General features: G+C 54.5%; 1 protein-coding gene across 3 annotated transcripts in view; it reads right to left on the reverse strand.

Annotated features, from left to right (window-relative positions):
* CROCC2 (ciliary rootlet coiled-coil, rootletin family member 2) overlaps nt 1–12,202 on the reverse strand; it is a 139,662-nt gene that overhangs the window by 40,791 nt on the left and 86,669 nt on the right. For all 3 annotated transcript variants that reach the window (XM_039486945.1, XM_039486946.1, XM_039486944.1), the window contains exons 23-24: nt 10,669–10,812; nt 141–379 (exon numbers count right to left, since the gene is read on the reverse strand). In XM_039486945.1, coding sequence (XP_039342879.1) covers nt 141–379; nt 10,669–10,812 — 383 coding nt within the window. The remainder of the gene's footprint in view (nt 1–140; nt 380–10,668; nt 10,813–12,202) is intronic.

The raw sequence follows: 12,202 nt of genomic DNA on the forward strand, positions 1-12,202 counted from the left end.
TGCTACTGTTCTGCACTTTCTGGTTTGGATCTGGGGCCCAGCTAACAGTCCCTGGCCATGCCTGTACCTTGGCAGGCTATCACAGTGCCAAGTAATGTCTGCTTCAGGGTGCAGCCCGCCTGGTACTGCCCTGAGCCTACCTCATCCTTTTGTTCTCCATCTTCTTGATGGCATCTCGCAGTTCAGTATTGGATTTCTGCATTATTTCCTTCTCCCTGGTCTCGTCCCCCAGAGCCCTGCGGGTTTCCAACATCTCCTTGCGCTGGAGCTCTCGGGCCTCCTCACCCTCCCGCAACCTGCGGTGCAACTCGATCAGGTCCTTGTGCACCCCATCGCGGGCATCCTCTGCAAGCCGCAACTGCGTCCTTAACTGTTCTGCCTTTTGGGGAGAGACACAGACATGCACGCCCTGCGCTATCTCACCCAGGATCTCAGCCCTACTAGAGGAGCAGAGCTGGGCTCTGCTGCTTGTCATCTAGGATGGGTGAATGCCAGTCCATCCCGACAGGAGAAGGTGGCAGCTGCTAAGCCAGCATGATGCTCTTTGCAAACGGGGCTCGGCTCCCCATTACAGTCATGGGGAGACTAGGCACTCCACCCTAGCAGGAGGCACTTGGCACCTTGAGAAGCTGGCTTGTTTCACATTCCAGTGTGGGAAGGAGGAATATGAAGTCCTTGTACAGTGCAGCATGCTGCCAGCCCGGGCTGCGAGCGCTGCAGTCATAGAATCATAGAAGATTAGGGTTGGAAGAGACCTCAGGGGGTCATCTAGTCCAACCCCCTACTCAAAGCAGGACCAACCTCAACTAATTCATCCCAGCCAGGGCTTTGTCAAGCCGGGCCTTAAAAACCTCTAAAAATGGAGATTCCACCACCTCCCTAGGTAACCCATTCCAGTGCCTCACCACTCTCCTAGTGAAAAAGTTTTTTTCCTAATATCCAACCTAGACCTCCTCCACTGCAACTTGGAGACCATTGCTTCTTGTTCTGTCATCTGCCACCACTGAGAACAGCCTAGCTCCATCCTCTGTGGGAACCCACTTTCAGGTAGTTGAAGGCTGCTATCAAATCCCCCCTCACTCTTCTCTTCTGCACTCTAAATAAGCCCAGTTCCCTCATCCTTTCCTCATAAAAAACGGTTACTCACCTTTTCGTAACTGTTGTTCTTTGAGATGTGTTGTTCATGTCTATTCCAATCAGGTGTGTGCGTGCGCATGTTCATGGTAGCCGGAAGATTTTTCCCCTAGCAGCATCCGTCGGGTCAACCTGGGCACCCCCTGGAGTAGCGCCTTCATGGCGCTCAATATAGAGCCCTGAAGAACAACAGTTATGAGAAGGTGAATAACCATCTTTTCTTCTTTGAGTGCTTGTTCATGTTGATTCCAGTCAGGTGACTCACAAGCCCAAGTTTAGGTGGTAGGGTCGGAGTCTTCCACTGATTGGAGCGCTGCTTGTCCGAAGGCCATATCGTCTCTGGCCTGCAGGGTAATTGCATAGTGCATGGCGAAAGTATGGATGGAGGACCATGTCGCTGCTCTGCAGATTTCCTGAGTGGGAACCTGAGCCAGGAACACTGTTGATGAAGCTTGCACCCTGATGGAGTGTGCAGTGATTGGAGGTGCAGGAACCCCCTCCAGGTTGTAGCAATCACAAATACAGGACGCTATCCATGACGAGATGCGTTGTGACGATACCAGCTGATCTTTCATTCTGTCCGCTACTGCCACAAATAACTGAACTGACTTTCTGAATGGCTTTGTTCTCTCCATGTAGAAGGCTAGAGGCCTGCAGACATCCAGAGAGTGTAGTCTCTGTTCCCTGCCACTGGAATGAGGCTTAGGGTAGAATACTGGGAGAAAGATGTCCTGGTTAATGTGAAACTGAGATACAACCTTTGGGAGGAAAGCAGGACGAGGCCTCAGCTGAACCTTATGCTTATAGAACAAGGTGTAGGGAGGCTCTGACGTTAGGGCCCTGAGCTCAGACACCCTCCTGGCTGAGGTTATTGCTACCAGAAATGCCACCTTGTAAGAGAGGTAGAGCATGGAACTTGTTGCCAATGGTTCAAATGGTGGTCCCATGAGCCTAGAGAGGACCAGGTTGAGGTCCCAGGTGGTGACAGGCTGACAGACGTGATGATACAGTCTGTCGTCCTTTTAAAAATCGTCTGACCATAGGGTTAGCAGACACCGAGTGGCCCCCCACACCCAGATGGAAGGCCGACATAGCATCTAAGTGTAGCCTTATTGAAGACAACAAAAGCCCCTGCTGCTTTTGATGGAGGAAGTAGTCCAGAATGAGCAGCACTGAGGCTAACGTCGGGGGACAAATGGCACTGCACAGACCAGATTGAAAATCTCTTCCACTTGGCAAAGTAGGTGGCTCTCATAGAGGGTTTCCTGCTACCAAGGAGGACTTGTCTAACCTGGTCTGAACAGGAAAGCTACATCAGGTTCAACCATGGAGCTTCCACGCCATGAGGTGAAGCGACTTGAGTTTCGGATGTTGAAGACGACCATATTCTTGTGTCAGAAGGTCCGGGAAGAGTGGAATGGTGACTTGGGCTTCCACGGACATGTCTAGGAGAGATGTGTACTACTGCTGATGGGGCCAGGCTAGTGCTATTAATATGACCTGAGCTCGTTCCCTCTGGATCCTGAGGAGTACCTTGTGAACTAGCGGTACGGGCGTAAAGGAGATGGCCTCTCCATGGAAGGAGGAATGCGTCCGCTCTGGAGCCCAGGCTGTGATTCTGGAAGGAGCAGAACTGCTGGCACTTCCTGTTGTGTTGTGTGGTGAATAGGTCTATCTGGGGAAAGGCCCACCTCTGGAAGATTGAGAACATGAAGTCCGGGTGAAGGGACGACCCGCTGAGATGATCCATCAGCTCGTTCTGTACCCTGGGGAGGTACGATGCTTGCAGGTGTATTGAATGTTTCACACAGAAGTCCCACAGCATGGCTTCCTGGCTCAGGGGAGAGGAGCGTGCACCCCCATTTGTTGATATAGAACATTGCTGTTGTCTTGTCCATCATAACTGATACACAATGTCCCGTTAAGTGTGCACGGAAGGTCTGGCATGCATCATTCTCAGCTCTCTGACGTTGATGTGGAGAGCCAGATCCGCCTGAGACCAGAGACCCTGAGTCCTGCGGTCTCCCAGATGAGCTCCCCAGCCCAAGTCTGATGCATCCATCACTAGCGAGAGAGACGGCTGTGGACTGGTGAAGGGGACTCCCTGAGAACACTTCCTGAGGGTTGAGCCACCAGATGAGGGAGTCGATGACCCGGTGAGGCAGGGTCACGATACTATCCAAGCTGTTTCGGGCTGGGTGATACACTGAAGCCACGATTAAAGAGGTCGAAGCCTGAGTCTGGCATGCTGCACCACCTAGGTACAGGCAGCCATGTGTCCGAGAAGCTTCATGCAGTTTCTTGCTGTGGTGGTGGAAAACTGTCTGATGCCTCAAATGATATCTGTCAGGGCCTGAAACCTTGCTTCTTGCAGGTATGCCCTGGCTTGGGTCGAGCCCAGTACTGCCCCTATAAACTCTATCCTCTGGATAGGGGATAGAGTCGATTTTGCTTTGTTTAGAAGAAGACCCAGGTTGTCGAAGGTGGCTCTGATGAATCTGATCTGAGCTTCCACTTGGGTCCTGGAGTGGCCCTTCATCAGCCAGTCGTCGAGGTACAGAAACACCTGTACCTGGTGACATGGTGACTGTGCAAGAACACATCAACAGCCATGCACTTGGTGAAGACTCGAGGTGCTCCTGACAGGCCAAATGGAAGGACTGTAAACTGGTAGTGGGTACCAGTCACCACAAACCTTAGGTACTTCCTGTGGGGCTGAGTAATTGCGATATAGAAACATGCATCCCTCAAGTTGAGGGCGGCATACCAGTCTGCTGGATCCAGTGATGGGATGATTGAGGCCAAAGAGACCATGCGGAACTGGAGTTTCTTCACAAACTTGTTGAGTTTTTGCAGGTCCAGGATGGGCCTGAGGCCGCCTTTGGCTTTTGGTATAAGGAAATACTGGGAGTAAAAGCCCTCGCCCCTGTACTCCTAAGAAACCTCCTCCACTGCCCCTAGAGACAGGAGTGACCTCACGTCCTGGATAAGAAGCTGCTTGTGAGAAGGGTCCCTGAAGAGGGATGGGGAAGGGGGATGGAAGGGTGGGTGGGCACAGAACTGGATGGAGTCAGGGCCGGTGCAACCATTTAGGCAAACGGCCGCCTAGTGGTTGGGGGCACCTAAAAGTCCCCTCAGGCAAGGAGGTGGAGTGGAGGTGAGCTGGGTCGGGGGGCACGCGGGGAGGGCTGCCTGCAGTAAGGGGGGGGTGCACACAGGGGAACCACTCCCCACCCCAGCTTACCTCCACTCTGCCTCCTCCGCTGAGCACACAGCCCAGCTCTAAGTCTCCTCCAATCAGCACCGCAAGCCTGGGCGGGGAGGAGAATTAGAGCAGCTCCTGCGTGCTCAGTGGAGGTGGCGGAGCCGAGGTGAGCTGGGGCGGGCTACCCAGGCAGGGTTAGCTTCCGCGGGGAGTCTCCCCAGGCAGGGTTAGCTGCCGTGGCGGGGTGCGGGAGGGGAGGTCTCCCTAGGCAGGGTTAGCTGCTGTGGCGGGGCGGGGCGGGGGAAGTCTCCCCAGGCAGGGTTAGCAGCCACGGGGACGGAGGGGAGAGGGGTTAGCTGTCACGGTGGGGGTAGCCGCTGCATGGGCTTTCCAGCAGCTAATTCAGTGGGGGGCTGAATTAGCTGCTGTGGGTGGGGGCGGGGTTAATTGGGTGGCGGGGTGCAAGGTGGAAGTTTCGCCTAGGGCACGAAACTTCCTTGCACTGGCCCTGGATGGAGTATCCCCTCTCTACAGTGCGGAGCACCAAAAGGTCCGAGGTAATACAGGACCACGCATGGTAGAAAGAGGATAGTTGGGATGAGAAGGTAAGGCGGGCTGGATCCAGTTGGGGATCTGGTGCACCGTCCTTGACCGCACCTTCAAAAGGCCTGTTTCAGCCCAGAAGGTGGCTTAGATTGGCCAGAGCCCTGGCCTGAGGATGGGTGCAGTTGCCTTCTGCCATTCCTATTCCTCCTCTGTGAGCCGTCCTGACAGTTCTGTGGCTGATAGAACCGTGGAGGAGGTTGCAGCCTAAAATGTTTATGCTGTGTAGCGGGAGTATGGAGGCGCAACGATCTGAGAGTGGCTACTGAATCCTTCAGGCTATGCAGCCCTTTATCCATCTTTTCAGAAAATAGAGCCGAACCCTCGAAGGGGAGATCCTGAATAGTTTGTTGGACCTCATATGGCAAGCCCGAGATTTGGAGCCAGGAGCCCCTCCTCATAGCTATGCCTGTGGCCATGACATGAGCAGCCGCATCTGCTGCATCCAGTACGCCCTGTAGTGAAGCCTTAGAAATGAGCTTCCCTTTCTCCACAAGAGCTGAAAACTTGGCACAGGAGTCCTGCAGCAACAGCTCTGCAAATTTAGCCATTGCCCCGCATGTGCTGAAGCAGTACCTCCTGACAATGGCCTGCTGATTTGAAATGCGGAGCTGTAAGCCTGCAGTGGAATAGAACTTTCTCCCATAAAAGTCAAGCCTTTTCGTCTCTCGATTCTTTGGGGAGGGTCCCTGGAAGCCCTGATGCTTGTGTTGGTTGGCAGCATTGACCATGAGAGAGTCAGGTGTAGGATGTGTGTATAAATGCTCGTAACCCTTGGACGGCACAAAGTAGCGTCTTTTGTTGCACTTAACCGTAGGGGGCAACGAGGCTGGGGTCTGCAACAGAGTTTTTGTGGTGTCAGAGATGGTCTTTATGAGGGGCAGGTCAATCTATGCAGGTCCAGAAGGTGCAAGGAGGTCCACCATTGGATCTGCATCCTCCACTACCTCCTCCGCCTGAATGCCCAGGCCCTGGGAAACCCTCCACAAAATTGCTGCAGAACCCTGTTGTCCTCCAAGGCTGGGGCTGTCACTGTGCCCTCCAATGCCTCATCTGGTGAGGACGAGGAAGAGACCCCCATGAGAGGTGGCTGCTCCCTTCTTTCTGTACCCAAGGGATCCCACGGCACCTGGGTTTCTTGGGCTGGTGCCAACCCGTATGGTGTTGCGCCCATCAGTGTAGGGGCTGCATACACTGACGCAAGCAATGCTGGTGCCCAAAGTGCCATCAGCGCCAATGTCATCCTCGACGTCGGAATCGCCGCCAGTGCCAGAATCGTCATTGGTGCTGGAGTCCCCGCCAGTGCTGGGGTCGCCAGGACCCCCAGGCCCAGTGCTGGCTGCACTGGAGGCATTGAGATGGTAGCGAAGGGTGGTAATGGGCCTACCCTGATCCTGCTGGTGCTCATGGTGCTGGCAGAGATACAAATAAGGCCAAGGCTACCAATGTCGCCCTGGAATGAGATCCTTGGCTGCAACCTTGGCTTTCCTTTGAAATGTCCAGGGAGTCCAAAATGGCCATGGTGCCAGGGGCTGCCATTGGACGGGCCATGGTGCCGGGTAAGGATGCCGGTGCCAAGCTGACATGGACCGTCTGCTCCTACTCCTCTGGGAATGATAGCAGCCCGACTCTGAGGTGTCTGAAAACGATGACCACGGGGGAGCGGTACTTTGGGCAAAGCTCGCACTGGGTTGAAAACGATGACCACGGGGGGTGTACTTTTTCTGGGCAAGCTGCTGCAAGTGGGATCAGAGTGGCTGCTGGGTGTGCTCCGCTGTCAGGGAGTGGCACGCCGGGGTCAGAGATCGGCAGGCCATCATAGTGGGCTTTCCCCTTAAAGGAGTCCGGGGAATGTCCGGTGCTGGCAACCCTGTCCCCTCTGAGAGGAAAGAACGGTGCCACAAGGTGAAGCAGTTCTTGGGCCGCCTCAAACGCCTCCGGTGTCGAAGGGAGGTGCAGCTCCCGGCTTGGCCTTGGCGAGCGAGGAGGATCTGGACTCAATAGCCCTTCAACGTGGGCAGGAGTTGGTGTGACCATCACCAGTGGTGCAGCACTAGTGTGGCCTGACTCAGGTCTCACAGCGGCAGGCTCCTTAGGCCTAGCTAGGGGAGAGTGACCGTTCTCCGGCCTCTTCTTCTTTTGCGGCACTGACAATTGTGAAGGGTGCCTGCGTGTGGCATGTGAGCCACGAGTGGAGCCGGGACGGTGCCATCAGTCCTTATCCTTACCCAGCACGGTGCTCGTGCCGATGGTGCCAGAGCACTCTGCACCGAGGAGGAGGTATTCGGCGCAGGGTCCATCGACAAAGGGTCGGACTGGGGGATAGAGTGCTGCCTCCATCAACAGGACCTTCAGGCACTGCTCTCTATCTTTTACAGTCCAGGGCTGAAAAGTCTTATAAATGGCACAACGATCCTTTCGATGGCCCACTCCTAAACACTTTACACATGAGGTGTGAGGATTGCTTCTGGGTATACACTTGCTGCAGGCTTTGCAGCCCAGAGACGCTGTCGGGAGAGGGTAGGAGGGGATTCTCCCACCCCGCAAGGAAACTTATCTAACATTAATGAACAACTAACTATTAACAAACAATGGAGAACAATGTAAGAAACTGCTAAATGCGCTTGTCAAGACAAGAACACAGGGAAGTTCCAGCTAACCATCACTGGTGGTAAGAAGGACCTGAAAGGGTCGTGGGTCAACAGGGCTCTATATTGAGCGTTATGAAGATGCAACTCCAGGGGGTACCCAGGCCGACCCAATAGATGCTGCTAGGGGAAAAATCTTCTGGCTACCGTGCATGTGCACGCGCACACACCTGATTGGAATCGTTATGAACAAGCACTCGAAGAAGAAGTCATGTGCCCTACTCCCCTAATCATTTTTGTTGCCCTCCGCTGGACTCTCTCCAATTTGTCCACGTCCTTTCTGTAGTGGGGGGCCCCAAAACTGGATGCAAAACTCCAGATGTGGCCTCACCAGTGCCCAGTGGGCACTCACCAGTGTGGGGGAGGGATAGCTCAGCGGTTTGAGCATTGGCCTGCTAAACCCAGGGTTGTGAGTTTGGTTCTTGAGGGGGCCATTTAGGGATTTGGGGCAAAAATCTGTCTGGGAATTGGTCCTGCTTTGAACAGGGGGTAGGACTAGATACCTCCTGAGGTCCCTTCCAACCCTGATATTCAATAGAGGGGGAAAAATCACTTTCCTCAACCTGCTGGCAATGCTCCTACTAATGCAGCCCAGTATGCCTTTAGCATTCTGGCACAGCGACGTGCCCGTAGGGGATCATAGCTGGGGAATCCCTGAGAAAACAGGGCCCAGGGAGAGATTTGCTCCCAGACAGCATGCAGGCTTGCTCTGCTTCAGCTGCACCTCTCTGGTCACACCAGGATCAGCAACAGTGATCCCACACCCTCCTTCACATGCCAGCACAGCTACCACCAAGACATGGAGGGTACTCAAGGGAGGAGGAGCCTACACAGGGGGTTTCAGATTCAAAGCAAATGATGCCAATAAATGAATGTTATAACTTATGGCTGTTTACAACACAGTAGCCCCCGCAGGTGCCAGTGGAGATTAGATCTGGGTGCTGCACCTACACACAGGGAGAGACTGTCCCTACCCCAGAGACCTCTGCAGCTAAATGGGCACAGGGCTGGAGGGGAAATGGAGGCCAGGGATGTGAGATGATTTGCCCAAGGTCAGTGTCCAAGGTGGGATGGACCCCGGTCTCCTGACTCCCAGGTCAGTGTCTTATTCACTAGCCCAGACATGGCCTAATCACGTCCCCTCTCTCATTGACAAAAGGAGGGGAGTGAAGGTTGTGTAGCATCCCTGGGAATAAGTCAGCTGTTTCCCTCCTTAGCACAGGGTTGCTGGTGCGGGACGGGGTGGGGGCCAGCTGGGAAATCTCCCAGTGTTGAGCCCATTGATTCTGCCCCTTTAGTAAAAAGCTGCCTCGAGTTTATCCTGTTGCTCCAGTTCTGCCCCGGTGACCTTTGAGGTGGGGGCTGAGGTGTGGGGGTGGGATAGAAATTTCCGCAGAAACTTAAAGTCACCAGTTTCTTTCGTTCCTTCTTCTTCCTTCAATCTGTAAAACCCTAACACTGTCCAGATCCTCCCTGTTGGCCTGGATCACTCCGTCCCACTCCATGTTGTTATTGTTCTGTTTCTGAGGAGGATTAGGGTGAGCTCCCCCTCCCATCCCCCCACCCACATATGGGATCCACAAATGCGCCTAGCATTTTCCACCGAGCTCAGCAGAAATTCACCCAGAAGGTCAATGACCAAAGAAAGGGACGATCCATCATAAAACAAACTGTTTTCATTTCCCAGGATAAAGGGGAGGGGGCTGGGATTGAGAAAAAGAACAAAACCATGAAAAGAAAACAACCCCCAGCTCCTTCTCTGCAAAGACAACCTTCCCCATTTGCAGGAATGTGACAGCCAAAGCTCTTAATATGATTATCATAATTATTTCTTTACTAGAAATTTTTATAAACAGCCTCTTTTGAAATCCACGCTCAGAGAGCCAAATCTCCAGCTGAGTCCTGGGCGGAAGGACAGAGCAGAGGAAGGCATGGGGAGGAGAGAGAGTGAGTGTGTGCATGCGTGTGTGTGTGCGTGTGCACGCCTGCGTTGGGAAGGCATGGCTGCAGAACCGGCCTGAGACACTTTCTCAAGTTAAAAGGCTGTGAAAATGTTATGGTTCCCATGGCGATAAGTGGGCCCTAGCAGGCGTCTGCTAGGATTTCTCTGTTTCTCTGCCCTCAGCTTGTTCTATAAGCCCTGTAATTGTCTTTTTCCCACTCCCTGCCAATTTCTCCCTCTCCCTCAGCCCCCCACCATCCGTCTTTATCTCTAAGTTTTGCACCCCCTTCTTTCACTGGGACTGGCTCCTGGGTCCCTCTTTCTGTGCCACGGTTCCTCAGCCCTTATCGTATACCAGTGCGGCCCCCTCCTCCCTCAGCTCCCTCTGCCTCCCCGGGCTCTGAATCCCCTTCTCCTGCTTGCCTGTGTGGTCCCTCCCAGGGTCGGACTTTGAAATCTGTTGAAAGGAGCCCATTGTTGCCAAAATAAACAGCCTGTCATGTTAAATTACTCTCTCTCCTCTTTCATGTTTTTTAATTTTCTGTCCCCCCACTCTCCTGTCCTTTTGTGGTGGGGGCCATTCTCTCGCTCTGATGCTGACTCACCAGAGCTGTTAGCCAGGGAGCAGAGCCCACATCGCAGACAGCACTGGGCTAGGGCTTGCACCTGGCCCTTACTCCCCCAGGGTTTGAGCCAGCTTGTGCCATCTGCATGGCTGGTGTAGAAGCGATGGCTGTGGGAAGCTCCCCGTGTTTGCACGGGACCAGATCGCACAGCTACAATGTGTTTTGGGTCTGTTACCAATGCTGTGCTAGTGTTATGTGATGGCTGTCACCAGGGACTGACCCCAGGACCCCCAGACTAAAAGCACAAGCTGCTACAGATTGAGCTAAAGAGCCAGCACCTCATGGCTAGAGCTGCTGCTGCGAGGACTCCTCTCCTCTCTTGTGGGCAAGGCATGGGGCCTGTAACACACTCCCCTGTGGGCGACAGTTACATTGATGGCTGGACTCAGGGCAAAGCCCCAGTGCAGGTGAGACCGAACTGGTCTCCTCTGTCAGACTGGCTTGCTCAGACTCTTGGCAAGCAGAGAGTTAATCCACAGTCCACAGATGACCCAGAACAGCCATACATACCTCCCTCCCCGCAGAGTCCCTCTCTCTTGCCAGCTCCTTTATGTGCTCGTTCAAGCTCTTGGCCTCTCTCTGATGGGCAGCCACCGCGTCTTCAAACTGAGCCTGGAAGGTGTGCAGCTCTCCGGTGATACTGGTGACTGTGTTCTGGGGGGGACCAGGAGGGGACAATGCTGTCAGTGATGCTCAGTCTGCGTGCCCGTGTGTGCCAGGCTGGCTGCATGCCATGCTGCTTTACCTCTTGCACTCATGCTCCAACCAGCAAACCCCCATGTGTAACACACTCACTGTCGGCTGGCCCCACAGAGCCTGGAGCAGGGCCGGCTGTAGGAAGTGGGGGCCAAACAAAAAGTTTTTTGGAGGAGCCCAGCAGAAAAAAAAAAAAACCCAAAAAAAAAAAAAAAAATGTGAGCTTGTACTCACGGGGCGGTGCTCGTTCGTCAGCACAGCAGGCAGCGCAGCCTTCACTTGCTCCATCTTGGCGGCGGCTGAAGGACCACCGCCCGCCAAGAAGCGCCAGCGCCGCCAAAAAAAAAAAAAAAAAAAAAAAGTGCCTCTAGAGAGATTCTCACTGGGCTTGACGCGCCCGGCCCCGGGGGGGGGTTTCGGGGAATGGGAGGGGTTGGGAGCCTGGCCTGGAGCATAAGGCCTGTGGGGAGGAGTGTGCTGGTTTGCAGGACAAGGCTCTGTAAACCAGTGGGTGATGCCAAAGGGCCGCTGCCCTCTCCCTAAGCCAGGTAATCACTGGTGGCAGACAGTGCCCATGCTGCTTAAGGGCCCAGTTACATCCTCCGTGCATCAGACACAAGGGGCATGGAACACATGCAGGCCACCCCTGTCTTCCTCTGCCCAGCTCCTGCACTCTCACGCTGCGCAACTCCCCTCCCTGCCTTCCTGACATGTTTCCATGCACCTTGCAACACAGTCACAGCAAGGCCTGGCTCCCATCTCACCCCCAGTACTGTGCACTGGGAGGGACTGTGTGGTGCTGCAGTGGAGTGAAAGCAGTGTGAGTTCACAGTGAGGGCCATTTGCTTCCACGGGCCAATTCCCCATCCATGTAGATGTAAGTCAGAGGAGAATCAGGCCCACAGGGGGATTCACCCCTGTGCCTGTACTGAGCCCAATGTGTGCCCTTGATCCTTGGACTGCTGGGGCTGGTTAGCCTCCAGCCTGTCCAAGCAGCTTCACAGGCCAGCCTCTCCTGGGTATAGTGTCCCCCCAGCAGCTGGGAATGGCTGGGTTTAGCATTGTTTCAGCCATGCCCCCAGCACACCTTCTGGACCAGAGGGCTCCTGCAGGGCATCATGCAGGGCAGCTATTCCAGCTCTGTGCCTGCAGGGGGCACCCTCCTCCTGCAGGGGGGCCTGACACTTGTGCTTGCACAAAGGGGTGAATTCCCCCACCCCCCATAGGACCAGACAACAGCCTGGCCATGCACATGCAGTTGAGCAGGGGCATGGCCTCCCCACATTCCCACTGCAGGAGCAGGCAGAGGGGTAGGGACTGAGCTGAGCTCCACTGCCAACATGCCTGC

The sequence above is a fragment of the Mauremys reevesii genome, linkage group 9, assembly GCF_016161935.1.
Source record: "Mauremys reevesii isolate NIE-2019 linkage group 9, ASM1616193v1, whole genome shotgun sequence".
In the NCBI taxonomy this organism is placed as follows: domain Eukaryota; kingdom Metazoa; phylum Chordata; order Testudines; family Geoemydidae; genus Mauremys; species Mauremys reevesii.